The 18,886-nt window shown below is 42.3% G+C and overlaps 1 protein-coding gene across 3 annotated transcripts; it reads right to left on the bottom strand.

Annotated features, from left to right (window-relative positions):
- Positions 1–2,210: 2,210 nt before the first annotated feature.
- On the bottom strand, positions 2,211–17,708 carry LOC115390164 (B-cell receptor CD22-like). 3 transcript variants are annotated; one of them, XM_030093923.1, is made up of 11 exons: positions 17,660–17,708; positions 14,697–17,563; positions 14,383–14,604; positions 13,892–14,233; positions 11,703–11,933; positions 9,883–10,131; positions 9,531–9,791; positions 6,394–6,475; positions 5,506–5,557; positions 3,822–3,967; positions 2,211–3,657 (listed from the first exon to the last, which is right to left on the bottom strand). In XM_030093923.1, the coding sequence occupies exons 2-11, from the start codon at positions 14,902–14,904 to the stop codon at positions 3,597–3,599; spliced, it is 1,854 nt and encodes a 617-aa protein (XP_029949783.1). In that variant the 5' UTR covers positions 14,905–17,563; positions 17,660–17,708; the 3' UTR covers positions 2,211–3,596. The 3 variants fall into 3 exon arrangements, 2 of the variants coding, with proteins under 2 accessions (XP_029949783.1, XP_029949784.1); XM_030093924.1 differs by having other exon boundaries at positions 3,822–3,964; XR_003931650.1 differs by lacking the exon at positions 5,506–5,557.
- Between the last annotated feature and the right edge of the window lie 1,178 nt (positions 17,709–18,886).

Genomic DNA, 18,886 nt, shown 5'->3' with positions numbered 1-18,886 from the left:
GGTGTTGTGCTGTTGGACTGCTGCCCCCTGGTGGACCAACAGAGGATCAACACACCGTCAAAGTGTCAGGATCACAAGAACTCACTCATGAAAGTAACTTCCACGTTCACAAATCCTTCATTAAAGGTGTACAAATTCCATTTTGAATGTCACAGTTAAAAAAAAAAGTACATTCTCACATTTTGTGCTGCTATTGTTGCAGTAAATTTCGTGAAAAACGTTTTCGTGCTCTTGTATCAACATGAAGTCAGATTGTATTTCCTTCAACTACAAATCATACTTTGTGTTGCTGCACTGAGCTATTTGGTGAAAAACGATATGTATGTTCAGTCAATGGAGAAAAAGATGGTACTTAATTGGGACTGACAGACTCTACAGAAGATCTGTTGATTTCTGTTAAGCCGCACACTCTGAAATTATCTGCAAATGTTTATTCACAGTTGCAAAACAATTTTGGCTTTATATTGAGCCTATACAGCAGGTCGACATCTGATGAAATAAGCTCGTGTCTTTCCTGTTTCAGAGCTGTTTTTAGTACTTTATGCTCTGCACGCACCAGTGATGTGTGTATTTTCTTTCACCCTCTGAGGCATGTGTCTTCACCTCATGCTGTGTCGAGTATCTCACGTCTAGGAGCTGCTGTGGTACAACATGAAAGCAGTCCAAGTCTCTAACAGCAGCGCGATCAGCTGCAAACATTGGAATTTATTTATTGACTTCTATTCACAATATCTTACATGTTGGAATAACTTCAGTCCGGATGCAGGAAAAACAAAGCTCCAGGCATCAATTGTTTGCTGAGAACTCTATTTGCTTATAATTAAAAAAAACAAACAAAAAAAAAACGCACAAAGTAATTAAGTTTAAGAAGGGAAGCAGCTTTCTTTAATTTGAAATACACTAAAATATACAGAGCATAGGTGTGTTGAACAGCAGGTAAAAAGTACTCCTCTTCCTGCACTTCAACCCATCATGTGCAGGGGTGGTCAGGTCGACCAATCACAGGAAGGCAAAGGAAACGCACACACAAAACTGTGGAGAATATATTTTATGCCTCAACAATACATTGGGAAAATGGTTTTACATAGTAGAATGAATGAATGACTGCATTTATTTTGAGGCACAGGAAAAACAACACAAAATAAATATACTGTACAATACTTCACACAAAATTCCCCACGCTGGGCAGAAAAAGACAAGACTGTAGAGAAGTAGTATATCAAAAAACAAAAACAATAACAACCACAAAAAGAAAAAAACAAAACAGACAAAAAAAAACCAACAAAAATATTAACAATTATGAACTCAACATTTCTTATATTCACATTTGATGAATGTATCTCGAAAAGCAGTGGGATGAAGACAATTTATTAACTCCCACCCCTTGTCCCACCCCTTTAGGTTGCTATAATTGATGAATTAAGTGCATTCAGTATATATATAAATATACATATTACCATTACTATTATCAACACTACTGCCCTTACCATATCATCAACACATTTCAACATATAGTATGATATCACTAGTAATTATAGTGAGTGGTTAGTATGGTAGTTATATTTATCTTTAATTTAAGTGTTAGTTTTACTAGTAAATGATGTACCTTCAAAGGCCCAGGTGTTATGCTAAAGACAACTGTTAAAGCAGAACTATGCAACTTTTTTACCTCAACAAATGTTTGTCAGAATCCCTGTGGGGGTTAAAACAAAGACTTGGCATGGTGATTCGCCGGTCCCTCCACTCCCCCCAGGGTCTGTGACCTGAAAACAGCACTTGCAACTTTCAGGGGAGCGGGCCCGACTACATCTCGCGAGAAAAAACCTGCTTTACGGCACTCATATGGGAGTACAAGGATAAAAGCACGTAAAACCCTCGCTAGCGTTAGCAACGCCACCCTTAGGTGCTCACGGATGGCAGAACCAAAAAGACAGAAAAAACCTTTGTCTGAGGAGTGGAAAAAAATAAAACGGAAGTGGGACACTCTCTGTGCAGGGGTGGGGGTGGGGGAGGGGGGGTGATGCAGAGAACATTTACGACAGTGAGATTTCACAGGAGACCTGTAGGGGGAGCGCTAAAACAAATCTTGCATAGTTACCTCCGCCAGGAGGTTATGGAATCACTCGGTTTGTTGGTTTGTTTGTTAGCAACATTACCTAAAAAGTAATTGACGGATTGCAATGAAACTTTGTGGAAAGGTGGGTCTTGGGTTAACTTAGAATCCATACAATTTTGGTGATGATCCGGATCACTGTCTGGATCCAGGAATTTTTTAAAGGATTCTTTATCACTGAGAGATAGGGCGTCTTTCACATAGTTGGGCAGGCCCACCGACAGGGGGCGTGCGGCATGCGATGTGGCTTGGTGACTGATTTGACCTGTGGCGGAGGTCTGCGCTCTCTGAGTGCCAAATTCTAGTTCTCCTTTAAAATGTCTATCACTAGTTTTTTTTACTGCAATGGTAACATTGCAGAATGTGTGAATTTAAACAGTTTTGCACCTTTGGAGCTGAGAAAGAGGAAGGGAGATTGAGGGGCTCACCCGCCTATATAGCGGTGGTGAGGGGTGTGGGATGCGCCACCGCACATACAGGATTGACACGGCAGCTGCTTTGATCTGTCTCAAAGGAGGTTACCAATAGTGAAGCCCGTAGGTGGGCTAAGCACCACACGAAGTACAATATATTTTATGCCTCAACAATACATTGGGAAAATTGTTATACATATGAGAAAACTGTTAAAATGTCCACTGTCACTAGTTTTTTGACTGCAATGCAAACATTACAGAATGTGTGAATTTAAACAGTTTTGCACCTTTGCAATCCCATTAGTTTTGTTTCTCATTGTTGACATACTGAAGACTCTAACCTCCAAAGTTCCAAAATCCTATTATTCAGTTTGCTGCGAAAATGACTGAATGGGTGGTTGAGTCTGCAGACTCCTGTCTCCAGAATCTAAATCTGCAGTAGTTTTGAGCTATCGGGAGCGTTATCTTAAAATCCCATATCTATCAACCTCTGTGTCGTGTGCTGTGGTTTGATTTGACTTGATGTTTATTTATTTAGAATATGTAAAAAGAAAACAGCGGTTCTCTCTTACCCACAGCAGACTGACATAAGTGCAGCAGGGGGAGTGCAAAGGTCACGTTCTTCTTGGCTCCCTTCAGGAAGCTTGTTGTTCTTCAGTATCAAATATTTCACCTGCTAAAAACTTTCCAATTAGAGAAGTGGAAATTCCTCAGAATTTAGCCAGTTCATATCAGAGACCTGTTAGATATAGTCAGAAAACCAATGAAAACTGGTAGTTCAATGGCAACTTTTGGCTCGTCGTGTTTATGGTGCTAATGAAAGCAGATCAAGAAAGATGTGCACAAACCACATAAAATGTCATACATGTAAAATGTGAACACGCATTTTTTTCAAGACTTTTGTTTCTGAAAGGGTGATTTTTCAAAGTAATGAAAAAAATATATTTAAAAAATAGAAAAAACAGTGATTGTCAGATACTATTCCTGGGGTCATCATTGCCTTTCTGTTGAATTTTAACGGCGTGTTTGAAGGTTCCCTGTGCAGCAGAAACAGCACATCCATAAAGTCTTCACTCTCGGAAGCCTTTGTTCACATTCCCATAAAGTGCAGATGCATCCTCACAACTTGTACTGAGGAGAAAATACCAGACAGTGAAACATTGTGAAATCACAATTCAGACTTTTAATTCTTTAAACATGCTGATGTATGCTCCCAAAAAGTGGCCAAACATGCAGTATTGATAATTTACTCTTAAGTGTGCAGTTTAAGCTGTCCTCTGTGAGGCGCTTCTCACCCTGGAGCACTGGAGCATCTGGGAGTTGCGTAAACGACATTTTCCTCTTCTTGTCTATGGAGCTGTGTCGGGTTGAAGTTAGAATAGACGGGGTCTTCTCTCTTCACCGTGAACTGTACGCTTGCATATTGAAGGTCATCCTCCTGCTGGCCACACAGAAAAAAATAATTTGATGAACAAAAATAAAATCATTGAAAATATATAAGCAGCTGTAGATAAAAAATACATATATATAATAAAAGAATTTGACACAACTGATCATTCGTTACTATTACACAAACTTTAAACATCATGGTTTCTGTAAGAGGTACATGTCAACACTGGATTCAAAGTTGTTTCAGAAAAATCCAGTATGTTGTAATCAATAACACTGAATCCCACGCTTGATAAGTAACCTGTGGTGTTCCACAGGGTTCAGTTTTGAGATCAAAATTATATATGTATTATGTATGTATGTATGTATGTATGTATGTATGTATGTATGTATGTGTATATATATATATATATATATATATATATATATATATATATATATATATATATTTTTTTTTTTTTTTTTTTTTTTTTTTTTTAAATGGAATCATTACTAAATCAAATAAGTAACATTTATTACATTTGCTGATGACACAAATTTAGTTCCAGAAATTATATAAAACAAATTAGTCATCTCAGTGTGAAGGGAATTACTTTTATTAAAAATTATTTTGATGTTATCAAAGGATCACTACATTTCAATAAAACAAAATGTATGGCGTATATATGGGGCTTCTATTAATGATTAAACAAAACTGAATTTACACGGAGTTGAGATCGACAGACTATATGACACCACATCTTTAGGAGAGATTGTAGATGAAAAACCGTGTCAGAAGCCACACAAAATATCTAAGCAAAAAATAATGAAAACTGGTTGTTCTGTTTATAAATTATCCATTATTCTCTATTTTCCACTTATAATGGCATATACGTAGGTCCTATACTGTGCTTGGATCTGGTGAAATGAGTATAAAATGAATATACAGGAGATTTAATAATCAAACTACAGAAAAGAGCTCTTACATTTAGAAATTATGCTATGTATTTTGTTATATTGGTCAAATTACATCCAGCATTCAAAGCATTCACTTGTCCGTGCTAACACTGCACGCAGCCGTATTGATCAGTGAACTCAAGATTTACAGAGTAATCATTGTCTTAATCTGGAATTCCTAATGAGGACATTTATTTTGTAATCCATTTCACATCAACTCAAGCAACTCTACATCCAGGACCTTAAGCATACATTAACACAAATTTCTAACAGACTAACAAGACTGTGGTCAGCACAGAAGAAACTTGTTTTTTCAGTCTGCTGCTGTAACTGCTGCTGCAATCACTGCTGAAGTCCAAGTGTTCTTAGCAAGCATCACAACAGTAAAAGCAAGGTAGGCCCTTTCCTAGGGCCCCAAGCAGGAAGGCAACAACAATCAAGAAAAAAACTGCATGGTTACTGGAATGAAGATTCTCAGAGACTGCAGTCCATATCACTGATATCAGCCACACAACTTGAATCCCAGCTAGACTGCAGTCACAAGTTGGGAATCGTCCTCATAAGGCCAAGTTGAAGACATGGAAATAAAGAGTTGAGGGGGGCATCACCGTGCCTTTTGCCTTTGGCCCCAGGACATATAGATACAGCCCTTACCTGTCTGATGGCCTCTGATCTTTCTGACTGTTGCTTGGAAGATCTCTCTCTTCTAATTAAAACAATATGGACATACAGACCAATAGGTTTAAGAATTTTTCAACACGTGAGAGACAAGCCTACATAAATGGATGATGCTAAAGTCCACCTGACTTACAAGTGTCATGCGAGCGAACTTGCTATGACAGCTATCTTTTCAAATAAATTTATTTGAAAAAATATGAAATGATCAAAACAGTGCAAAACAGAATGAATCTTGAAATCTATAGCTAATAGCAAAACCTCTGCTATTGCACATTCAAGTGAGCCAATGATTTCCTTCCATAGTTCAAAAAACATGCATGTCAGGTTCCATGACCCTAAATGACTTGAAGGTGTGAATGTGAGTGTGTGCGATTGTCTGTCGGCCTGTGTTTGCCCTGGTGACCTGTCCAGTTGTTTAATCCCCATTCATAGTCAGCTGGTATTGGCTCCAGTGACCCACAACTCTGTAAGAGGCTAAAGGATGGATGGATGGATAACTATATATACCTAACTTTCCTCCACATACCACTAGAGGGAGCTACCACAGTTTAAGAATAGCTGTTCAAGGGTACATGACAAATTACTGTAATATGTGATGAAAACGCACCAAACTATTTCTGTACACGATAACGCACATCAGTATTGCACTATTGTAGTAAGTGTGTTAACATGAGTATATGGGAAAAAAAATTATACAACAATTAAAAAAACAACAGTTAAACAAACAAGGTTGGAATGACTGTGAATCATCATATTTTTTAGTCAGATCTATTTGCCAATAGAGCTCTATGAAAACACTGAGCAGGATTACAAAGGGTTAGGAGGTAATGTAGAGAATATATCAGTGAGAAACAGTTTACTCACCTAAACCACAGAATGAGAAAAAGGAGGACAAAACCCAGAAACACAGCGGTGATCGATAGAGCCACTGGAAGTTTCCACGAACCTTTAAACAAGAATGAAGCATAAACATTAAATGTTTGAGTCCAATTGTGAATGACAGGAAAACAAAGCTAATTTCTTTGTTAATGTGAGTGTTTCCATAGATGTTATTCTACCAAAACAGAGTCATTACAATTATACTCATTAGGACGAAATCCATCCATCCATCCATTTTCTACCGCTTATCTGGGGCCAGGTCACGGGGGCAGCAGTCTCAGCAGGAATACCCAAACTTCCCTGTCCCCAGACACTTCCTCCAGCTCCTCTGGGAGGATGCCAAGGCGTTCCCAGGCCAGTCGAGAGACATGGTCTCTCCAGCGTGTCCTGGGTCTTCCCCGGGGTCTCCTCCCAGTGGGACATGCCCGGAACACCTCCCTAGGGCGGCATCCAGGAGGCATCCTAACCAGATGCCCGAGCCACCTCAGCTGGCCCCTCTCGATGTGGAGGAGTAGCGGCTCTACTCCGAGCTCCTCCCTGGTGACTGAGCTCCTCACCCTATCTCTAAGGGAGCACCCAGCCACCCTACGGAGGAAGCTCATTTCAGCCGCTTGTATCTGGGATCTTGTCCTTTCAGTCATGACACAAAGTTCATGACCACAGGTGAGGGTGGGAACGTACACTGACTGGTAAATCGAGAGCTTCGCCTTTTGGCTCAGCTCCCTCTTTACCACGACGGACCGATACAACGACCGCATCACTGCAGCCGCTGCACCGATCCGCCTGTCAATCTCACACTCCATCCGTCCCCCACTGTGAACAAGACCCCAAGATACTTAAACTCCTCCACTTGGGCCAGAGTCTCTCCACCGACCTGGAGAGGGCAAGCCACCTTCTTCCAGTCGAGAACCATGGCCTCAGATTTGGAGGTGCTGATCCTCATCCCTGTCGCTTCACACTCGGCTGCGAACCGCCACAGTACATGCTGTAGGTCTGGGTTCGATGAAGCCAACAGGACAGCATCATCTGCAAAAAGCAGAGATGAAATCCTGTGCTTCCCAAACCAGACCCCCTCCGGCCCCTGGCTGCACCTAGAAATTCTGTCCATAAAGATTATAAACAGAACCGGTGACAAAGGGCAGCCCTGCCAGAGTCCAACACGCACCGGGAACAGGTCCGACTTACTGCCGACAATGCGGACCAGACTCGTACTCCGGTCATACAAAGACCGTACGGCCCTTAACAAGGGGCTCCGAACTCCGTATTCCCGGAGCACCCCCCACAAGACACCACGAGGGACGCGGTCGAACGCTTTCTCCAAGTCCACAAAACACATGTAGACTGGTTGGGCGAACTCCCACAAACCCTTGAGCACCCTATGGAGGGTATAGAGCTGGTCCACTGTTCCACGACCAGGACGAAAACCGCATTGTTCCTCCTGAATCCGAGGTTTGACTATTGGTCGAATTATCCTCTCCAGTACCCTGGAATAGACTTTCCCAGGGAGGCTGAGGAGTGTGATCCCCCTATAGTTGGAGCACACCCTCCGTTCCCCGTTTTTAAACAGGGGGCCCACCACCCCAATCTGCCAATCCAGAGGCCCTGTCCCCGACCGCCACGCGATGTTGCAGAGACGTGTCAACCAAGACAGTCCCTGCACATCCAGAGACTTAAGATACTCAGGGCGAATCTCATCCACCCCCGGTGCCTTACCACAGAGGAGCTTACCAACCACCTCAATGACTTCAGCTTGGGTGATGGACGAGGCCACCTCTGAGACCTCAGCCTCTGCTTCCTCCATGGAAGACGTGGTGACAGGATTGAGGAGGTCCTCGAAGTATTCCTTCCACCGTCCAACAATATCCCCAGTTGAGGTCAGCAGCTCCCCACCTCCACTGTAAACAGTGTTGGCAGAGACCTGCTTTCCCCTCCTGAGGCGCCGGATGGTTTGCCAGAATTTCTTCGAGGCCGACCGATAGTCCTCCTCTATGGCCTCCCTGAACTCCTCCCAGACCTGAGTTTTTGCCTCCACAACCACTCGGGCTGCAGTTCGCTTGGCCTGCCGGTACCCGTCAGCTGCTTCGGGAGTCCCATGAGCCAGCAAGGCTCGATAGGACTCCTTCAGCTTGACGGCAGCCGACCTCCGACCTAGGGTGTCCTGGTGCCAAGTGCACTTACGGACACCCCTGTGCTCAAACATGGTATTTGTTATGGACAAACTGGCTAGCACAGAAGTCCAACAACAAAACACTGGGGTGAACTCCAACACATGGTGGCTGAGCTGTGGGGCTATAAGCAAACCCACACCAGCCCGCTGCCTCTCACCGCAGGCAACGCCAGAAAAGTGGAGAGTCCAGCCTTTCTCCAGAGGTTGGGTTCCAGAGCCCAGGCTATGTGTGGAGGTGAGCCCGACTATATCTAGCCGGTACCTCTCAACCTCCCTCACAAGCTCAGGCTCCTTCCCCGCCAATGAGGTGACATTCCATGTCCCTAGAGCTAGTCTCTGTGTCTGAGGATCGGGTCGCCGGGCACCCTGCCGTCGGCTGCCACCCAATCCACATTGCACCCGGCCCCTACGGTTCCCTCGGTGGGTGGTGAGCCCACCGGAGGTCAGGCCCACGTCGTCCCTTCGGGCTGAGCCCAGCCGGGCCCCGTGGGCAAAGGCCCGGCCACCAGGCGCTCGCTTACAAGCCCCAACCCCAGGCCTGGCTCCAGGGTGGGGCCCCAGCTGCGCCATACCAGGCGACGTAACTACCTTTGTGCTTTTTCTCTGCATAGGGGCTATTGAATTGCTCTCAGTCTGGCCCGTCACCCAGGACCTGTTTGCCATGGGAGACCCTACTGGGGGGCATGCATGATATTCGGCCATCCTATGGTGTTGATGTTACCTGCTTTGGGGCCTTTTTCAAGTTGCTATTAAGAGCATAGAAGTACTTTTCAAAGATGAGGTTTTCCTCTTTCAAAAAATGACTTTAGCATAAGAGTAACTGAGCTGCTTTTCACTGGAAACTTCTGAATATTGTCCACATTGAACCCACTGAATACTCAAAAATTTCCTAACAGCAGCCAGCACTGAATGTGTTACCTGAACCAGTGATATTACAGTTACTGCTGTAGCTTACTTGCAACACTAAGCCGATGTACGGTGGACTTGCGACGTCCTCTGCTGTTCTGAGCTTCACAGTAGTAACCTCCGCTGTGTTCAGGTCTGAAATCAGTGATGGTGAAGATCTCCCCCGATGCTTTGGGTAACTCTTCCTCCTCCTTGTGCCAGGTGTAATTAGCTACTGGGTTAGCGTCACTGCTGCAGGTCAGAGACACTGAGCTGCCCTCCACGATCCCACCAGAGAAACTCACCGACACCAGGGGAAGCTTAGGAGCGTCTGGACGGAAGTGATATATTACTTAAATGGGTATATACAAACAGTAAGACCCTCTACTCACAATGCAACTGGTTTACCAACATTTACTTACACTGCACATCTATGAATAAATACACAGAGTGCTGATCCTGAGACCTGCAGTGGTAGAGCCCTCTGTCATTAGAGCTGATGGAGGTGAAATTATGAGTCCCTGCTGGTCCAAGCAGCAGAGTGCGGTTGTCTTTGGACAAAGTAGTTGTAACTGCTGGATCTCCATCGATGCGACAGGTGAGAGTGACCGAGCCGCCCTCCACGATCTCACCGGACGGACTCACAAATAGAGCGGGAAGCTTTGAAGGATCTGCAGATGAGTGGTTCTTAGTGTTAATTTAGCTGTTCTGACTTCATAACTTGAGTAAATTGCTTTAACTGTTTGTAAAAAGTATTCAAACTTTGAAAACAATCATTTATATTTTGATGTCTTCTTACAAAATCTATCATGCAAAATGAAAAAAAAAAACAGTTGCACTGGTACTGTAGGGCATTGATTCTCAGTGTTGACACGATAGACAATTTGAATGAACCAAACACCACCAGATAAAGAATTATCAGAATTAATATAAATTTAAATCATTTAACGTTTTGAGTTAATCTCAATTAAAGACACATTTTCATTTAAATTCTCTCACTTTGGATTTTACTTTTATTTTTTATCTGTAAACAACACTAAAGAATTATCTGAAATGGTATGTTTCCATTGCATCTGAAGTGAGGCAATTGTGATGTAGTTGTTGAACTTGGAGCAGCAGCAGCAAAACAAGTCTTTATTTAGTCAGGTTCATTTTAAATGAATTTCTGCATAGTGCAAATAGTCACCTTCCTCTGCACTGCTGAATAACGACTGTGAAAGTGAACCTATCACCTTAGCTGTCATGAAAAAAAAAGTGCTTTACCATTTTCACACTGAAGCACATGAGACACATCAACATTTGACATTTGTCACACTGACTAAGTACTAATCATTAATAATTCACCAGAGTAATTACACTTATAGTACTTCTTTTTCCTTTTTTTAAATTGCAACAACAAATACCATTATCTTAGTGCAAAGTCAGGAAGAGATGTATGAAGGTATTTTTGGAGATAAAGGTGACAAACTTGTGAAACTAGAACCATTGAAACAAAATCTATGACTTGCTGGAAAGACCTTCACATTGATACAGGTACAAAATATTTTTCACCATATTTATTGCAATGATAAGCGCAAAGCTGTGAGCATGTCAGTTTTTTTTTTTTTTGTTTTTTCATCCGTGACTTGTAAATTATAGGGTTTTGCCCACCTGTAATGTGTGAATGTATAAGTATTGTGTTGTGTTTGTAGAGAGAAAAAAAGTACAATAACACAAAACTCAACTAGATATTCCACTTTTACTTTAATGCTCAAACCTTTTCCACCACAGATACCTTAATAGGGACGAGCACGGGACGTTTTTGTGTGTGTCTATGTGGTTTCATCATGATCTTTGGTGAACCCACGTCACAGGCATGCGCACAAAATGATTAACCCAATGAGCTGTTTACATGAACTGTGATCAAATCAAAACCCACACTACACCACACCCTCTGATCCAAACAAAATATCAATTGAATGGTGTAAATATGATCAGATTGAAGTGTTTATATGGTGGAAATTTTAATCAGGTTGGCAGTCAATTGGATTAACTTACATAGGTCCTTGTAACCACAGCTATTGTCTTGTTCTTTTCAGTGTTTGGTGATTGTGGTTGTGTCTGCTGCTGTTTGGCTGCACTGTAAACATCAGAGATGAGAGATGGGGTTCACAGCTTTCCGAAAACCCAATCCCTTCTAACAGAAACCCCTGCTTGAGAACCCCATTTGAACTTTTATGGGTGGCACAGTGAAGGCACTTACAGACAGATGGAGAGCAGTTATCCTCGTGTCCTTGAAACGTGCAGGAGACGACATCTCCAGGATAAAAGTTGTCTGTGTAAGTTGAAGTTTGCTGTGTCAGAATTTTCTTTCCATTCTTGAACCACACAAAAGAGAGATGACCAGCCGGACCGCAGCTGCTTCGGCACATCAGCTCCGCCTCAGTGTGGGACTGATGGACCATTATTATTCTGGTAACCTCCACCTGCAGAGCTGAGGGTGACAGCACAACAGTGCCTCAGTTTACATGGGTGTTTTTTTTCCAATCCTATTGAGAACAATCGTGTTGAACACATTTGCGATCCACGTTCAATCCTCGTACACAAGGGCCCGGCTGACGCGGATTATACGTGTCCTCCCAAATGGACGACAAGTCTGTAACATGCACAGAAAGTCTCACGGAATTTTACGTTCTGATCTTTAGCTTTGTAGTCGGCAAGTACAAATAATCCGCTCGTACAATCTGCTCCGCTGTCAGGGGCGGTTTATATGAAGCACAAGCAGAATATTGATCGGCATAGACTCAGATCCAAAGTATAATCCACTCCGAGCGAAACGGATCCACTCAGGTGACTATATGACACATTTATAATCTGATTATAAGGATAATTTTTGGACCCATGTAAACGTGCCTAGTGAAGTGAACAATCATCCACCCATTCATATTCTACACAGCTGTATCTCCCTCAGGTAGTGTAGAATAATTTTATAATATTCTTTACATCATGCTTATTATATTATGCTATTTACTATTGTTCATGTAATGCATGTCTCTGGTAGTTATAGTATGCTAGTAGACACAGGTGTAGAAAAGACATGTATCCTTTTTCTGTTCGCCAGCCTGCCATGTTTCATTTTTACGGCAGCCTCTTGGCAGCTGGACAGTTTGTTTTTTAAAGTTAAGACTACAGGTCAATTGTCTCTCTGTCTCCCTCTGGTGTAAATGAGGCTCATTGGACAAGAAATATAACACTATGATTTGTTGCACAACACCTGGCATTTGGAAAGACTTGATGGAGACTTGATGGAGGCTGAGAGGGCCTCCCAAGGGGTCACGGACATTGACCTTTGTGGGGAGGGGGAAGAGACAATTGAGAAGCAACGAATGGTTTTGAGTGATTGTGTCTTGACGAAGAGTCAACTGAGAAGCAACGAATGGTTTTGAGCAATTGTGTTTTGACGAAGAATCAATTGAGAAGCAACAAACTCTCAAGAAATAGTATAAATAGATGGAGCGGAGAGCGATCGACGCGTCAGTTCTTTCGGTCAACCTGACTGCCAGGAGGGTTTTTTGGGAATAAAGTCCTCCTTTTGCATTCTGACTCTGACTCTGCCTGATTTTTCTGAGGAGAACTACGATGGAAGACTTCAAGAACCAAGAGTGGATATACTTGAGGATTTTACGTTTTTTCTGGAATATATGTTTGTGGGGTTTTTTGCACCGTGACTGGCCTAGGATACTTTTTAAAATAAAATTCCACGACAGTAGGTCAAGACTGCAGGGCACAAGTGATGACTCCCTACAGGCACACACACTCACACACACTTCAACAAACATACTTTTGTGCTGATTAATGCTTGAGGACATGGATTTTTTTTTTTGTGGCATTTTTTTGTCAATATATAAAGTTGTAATTTATTTGTGCTTTTTATTTATGAGAGCTTACAGACAAATACAGTTTAATCTTTATAATGTCTTAAACTGTTCTCTCAGAACATTTTGTGGTACTTTGTGGTTGTGCAGGTCTTCCATCACAATGTTGCACAGAGTGTGAAATATTTTTCCCTGTACTATGATGCAAACTGTATAACAACTGTACTGGACTGTACTTGACATCCCTGCAAAAATATAACACATTTTTCTTCAATTTATGTCATGAAGCTTGAGGGTGGTGTCACCTAGCAGGAGAGGACCCTGGTTAAATTCAGCCTATGATTTCCTGGATAGGGTTTGCATGTTGTTCTTGAGTGAATAATGCTGATCCAGCTTCCTCCAGTCATCCAAACACTGGCTATTTTTCAGTATGTGCCCTGTACTTTCAAGCACTGTCAGTTTTTTTGGACTCAAGCTCTCATAACACAATGAGTTGGATGAAGTGTGGCAAGAATATCGATGGACAAATGGATCTGGTAATAGATGACTGCTGCTAAATGTGTGGATTCATCAGTACCTGTGACAGTCAGCGTTGTTCCAGGTAGACTGCTCCTCCATTCAAACCCTTTGGTTTTGAATTTGAATTGGTATTCAGCTGAATCGCTCTCTTTTAGTTCATTGATTCTCAGAACGGAGCGTCCTCTCTCTGGTTCCAGGACCTCAATACGACCTGCATACTGGGGGTCGTTGTTGAGGTCATCAGGGTCTAACTGAAGACGGGGGTTCGGTTTGAACCAGAACAATGATACAACGTGATCTCTGCTGCTATATGAGCATGAAATATCCACAGTTTGACCACTGAGGGCGCAGATTGCCCTGTCAGAATAGGTCACTCTGTTACAGTTTGGCCTGAGGATGCCTACGAAGAGAAAGATATCAACTGTTAAAAGTTATACAGCACAATTTGTTGCATGAAGAAACAACGTGAAAAAGGGAAGTGTCCTGTAATAAATTTTCAAACAGTGAAGTAAGCACAGGATGACTTTTTGTTTGATGAAGTGAACTCACACACTGAAGGAGAGGGAAACTTCTCATAACTTTTCCTGGCACAGGACATGCTGTCTTCATATTTGAAGTACTGCCGGACCTCAAATTGGTTTTCATAGATTTTCCGTCCGTTCTTGTACCAGACAAAATGATCTGTTGGTAAATTACACCTACTCCAGCACTTCAACTCTGCCCAAGAAGGATACAACCGTGGACTTGGCTTCGTCACCACCACCTGAAGTGCTGGATGTGGGTGAAACAGCATTCAACAATGAAAGGTGTCAATTCCTGTACCGAAACGCCACAGTGATCCACAGCTGATTGAGAGCTGGTACCTGTGACAGTGAGAGTGACTCCTGGTGAACCAGCAGCTCCTCCACCTGGCTGATTTGTTGTGAACATGAAGCTGAACTCTGCAGAGTCGCTCTCTCTCAGATCCTTGATTGTCAGGTTGTGATGGTTCTTATCAGATTCATACGTCACCCGACCTGCAAACTGTGCTTCTGTCTGCAGATCCACCGGCTGATCACCGTTCTTTCTCATGAACCAGAGTCCTTTTTCAACCACTGTGAGCGTCTCATTTATTGCATATGGATATATGTAGATGGAGTGTATTTTTACTGTCGATCCTTTCAAGGCACAAATCTGAGATGAAGAGTAACTCACTCCATATCTATTTTGACTCTTCACCACTGAAACAAAAGAATACAGTTTGAATTTACATATTCATTTTTTGAAAGATTTGCCTTGTAAACACCAAACTTTTCTGAAAAGAAAATGTGAAAATTATGCATTTTCACTTGAAAGGTTTTTGTGTGAACAGGGCCTAAAAGAAACACACACAGAAGCTGTTTTACTAACAAGATCAAAACTGATACCCACCATCTATTAAAGCATTTTACTCCATCAATATGGGTTAGCAGGCCTGTCTCTCCAATTGACAAAAAATACAATAATAATGCATCGGTTTAATGAAGCACCTGCCTTCAGGGAGCTCAAAGTCACTTACAATTGCATTTACTCCATGTTGAAAGGCACTCCAAAAACATGCATGTCAGGTTAATTATCAACCCTAAATTACCCCTAGGTGGGAATGTGAGAGTGCGTGGTTGTTTGTCGGCCGTGCAACAGACTGGCAAACTGTTCAGGCTGGACCCTGCCCTCGCCCAAATAAATCTGGGATTGGCTCCAGCCCCCTGCAACTCTGAAAGGACAAACCGCAAGGAAAATGGATGAATGAATTTGCTCGGTTACTCAGTTACATATGTGGGCACAGCTACCCTGGGGTAGACTGATGGAAGGAAGACTGCAATCTGCACCAGTAGCGGTATATAAAAGATGGACGATTACTACGTGGCTTCACCCATGGTGTTCTGAAATCCCATTTTGAGGATTTGAGCAGGACGTCTCTATATTTAACATTTGATGCAGATGTGTCATTGGTCAAGCCCGTCACATGACTGCATCACTTGGACAGAGGAGGCGCTGTGGTAGGCAGATTTATGCAAAACTCATAAAATAAAATCAACAGTTGATTTACATGAAAATTAGACTCTGGTCAAGATGACTCAGTTGTGGAAACTAGTAATAGAGGCCAAAAAATGTTCTGAAACCAGGCGCTTTATATGGTTTTGGAACCAACTTCATCGGCCCCTACTGGAATTATTCCAGAATTACAACTTTCTGCCCTTCCACATTAGCTGTATTTTTCAACATCAGCCCTGCAGCCACCGACTCTCACCATCGGCCATGCAACCTCTAACTGTATTCACCTAGAATTCCAGGTATTCCCTCGCTGTCTCCCAACCAGGTACTGACCGGGCCTGACCCTTAGCTTCCGAGATCAGATGTGATCAGGGAAAGGCAAGGAGGTGTTACAGCTCACTGTGAGTCACTGACTTTATTGCTTGCATTCTTTATCAGTTTGCTTAAAAAGGTTGTGAAGAGGGTCATTCGTTCAGCTGATTCTCCATGACTTTGATTTCTAAACTGGATTCTGAGGGGTTTTCTGTGTTGTACCTCAGATTCTTTTTGACTCTTGGACCACTTGTCTTCCATATTGTGAAAGGTTTTATTACTTCGTCTGCTCAACAGGTTTGTGCAAAAAGGGCCTCAGTGCTTCATCTAATCACTTGATTGTGACTATCAACAATCCAACGTGGAAGCAATAGCAGATATTCTTCAAACGAACACGGTCTCGAACAAAGCCCTCATATAAATACTTGTGTTAGCACGTGCTATCACTTATGGTGCAAACTTCTTCTTCGTCACAGTTAAGTGACAGTTTCTCAGCTTATCTCCCACACAAGTTCCTCAAACTCTTTCTGATGCTTCTGCTGCTGACTCTCCAAGAATGTGCAATTTATATTGCAGAAAAATACAATATTGGAAAGAATTTTGGATGGCACCACTTCTCATCCCTTCATCACAAAATCAGTGAGTTTTTTTTTTTCTTTCAGGTTTTAATTGTTCAGTCTGATACTTATATTTTCTTGCAGGTTTTTCTGGGTAAATTTACCAATCTAACCACACAGCTATTGTGAAAACAGTACTGACAAAGGCAATGAGTTGTGAAGTGTGAAAGTTCCATGTCAGGTTGTGTCACTTATGTACACATCGTAAAGGAAGTGGAGCTGAACTGGACTTTGGGGCAATATTGTGTTGAACTGATAATTACAAGAAGCCTTGCTTACAATAAACCAGAAAATAGGAAAATAGTACTGCTATGGGGCAATTTCAGCAATGGTTTGATACAGCTTATAAAAGAAGGGATATTTATAGTCACATAAAAAACGTCCAGTTATCCAAAAATTAAAAAGCTGACAGCATCAGAATAAATTATTTTAGAGTGTTGTTTCTCTAAAATTCACTTTTCAAGTCCGAACTTTGATCGAGACATGTGGGTCTAAATTAAAATACTTATTTAATGTTTTTATAACAGAGGAAAGTAATGACTTAGTTTTGCACAGACAATGAAAAAAAGTAGATCAACAGACAATTTGTTATTTAATTAACTTTACAGTTAAAGCTAAAGTTATGATGCTGAAAATGAACATTAAACACTATTATCATACATAATGAACCAGAAAAATAAGATCAACATAAAGTACCTGAGAGAATGAGAAGGCAGATCACAAATCCTCTTTCTGCTTCTTTCAAACTCATGTTGATCTCCTCGTCTCTGCTCTGCGGCTGCAAACTCCTAAAAACACATCAGCTTAAAACATTAAAAAACACAACCAGGAAATTAGCTTCTAAAATCATTGCTTGAAATGGACAAAAGTTGGAGGAATCTTACAGAGATGGGTGCGATCAGCAGGTGAACTTGTTCCCTTGTCGCTTCTTTGCGATCTGACCATGAACAGTGTGATACTTCCCTTCCTCTTAATGTTGTTCCTCCTGAGGTGAGAAAAAAGCTGCAAGCTGAAGACTTGTGTGCCAGTCACCGCCACCGGTCATGAACTTTAACTGTCTGAGACTCTGCTGGATGACAAGCAGCGGAGATAGCACAGTGTTTATGACTGTGTTCACATGACGTTTCCTCCAAAAACGCATCGATTCGTCCATCTACACGGACACAGAGCCACAGAGGTTACAAGAAATTCAGTTTTCCCTGTTTCTACAGGCATGGAGTCGGAGCACTTTCAAAAGCTGCATTTTCAGTGGTTCCAAGCACAAAACAAAATTGTTGTCACTTTCTGTTGTTGTCATGTAAACAGGGCCAAAGAGTGAACTCACTCACTATGTTTTACTTCTGTTCGTTCTAAAGAGAATAAACCCAAATGAATCCTGTGAATCCTGTACCTCATTGTGATACATTAAAACTTTACATACCTGCTGCTATTTGTTGTCTCCTTTGAGCTTTTCATGTTGTAAATACATATACTGATTACAAACCTCTCCACTATCTAGTATCTATTACAGTATCCCCATTCCCCACTGTATATTTAGAAATAATATTTTGTAATGATTATATTTAATTTGTCAGAAGAGTCCATGAAGCAGTGAAAGCATGAGCCAGTGACTTTTGATTTAGGGCACAAACCTGGGACAAAAGACCTTTTTCTTTCTAAGTGAACAGCTATATTTTGATAAGCTGATGCCAGACAGAATGAGAAATCTTACGATTTCAATCCAACAGCACCACACTGGGTCTCTTCAATGTTTAGTTTTAGCGGGGGGGGGGGACGACACCAACCTCGTTGGGCTCATCTCCGATGGCGACGAGTCGGCCTACAGGAGGGAGGTGGACCGGCTGGTGTCCTGGTGAAGCCGCAACAACCTGGAGCTGAACACCCAGAAGACAGTGGAGATGATCTTGGACTTCAGGAAAGTCACAGCCCCACCGCCCCCCCTTGCCCTAACAGACACTCCAATCTTCACTGTGGACTCTTTCCGTTTCCTGGGCACCACATCACCCAGGACCTCCTGTGGGAGCCAACCATCAGCTCCCTCATCAAGAAGGCCCAGCTGAGGATGTTCTTCCTGCGACAGCTGGGGAAACTCAAGCTGCCCACTAAGATGT

The sequence above is a fragment of the Salarias fasciatus genome, chromosome 6 (genome assembly GCF_902148845.1).
Source record: "Salarias fasciatus chromosome 6, fSalaFa1.1, whole genome shotgun sequence".
In the NCBI taxonomy this organism is placed as follows: Eukaryota; Metazoa; Chordata; class Actinopteri; order Blenniiformes; family Blenniidae; genus Salarias; species Salarias fasciatus.
This window is presented reverse-complemented; position numbering and strand designations above follow the sequence as displayed.

Coding starts and splice junctions, on each gene's coding strand:
- LOC115390164 (XM_030093923.1), bottom strand. CDS start 14,904: ATGAGAAAGAACGGTGATCAGCCGGTGGATCTGCAGACAGAAGCACAG. Junction 14,234..14,382: donor GTTTCCCTCTCCTTCAGTGT/GTGAGTTCACTT, acceptor TTCTCTTCGTAG/GCATCCTCAGGCCAAACTGT. Junction 9,792..9,882: donor TTTATTCATAGATGTGCAGT/GTAAGTAAATGT, acceptor ACTTCCGTCCAG/ACGCTCCTAAGCTTCCCCTG.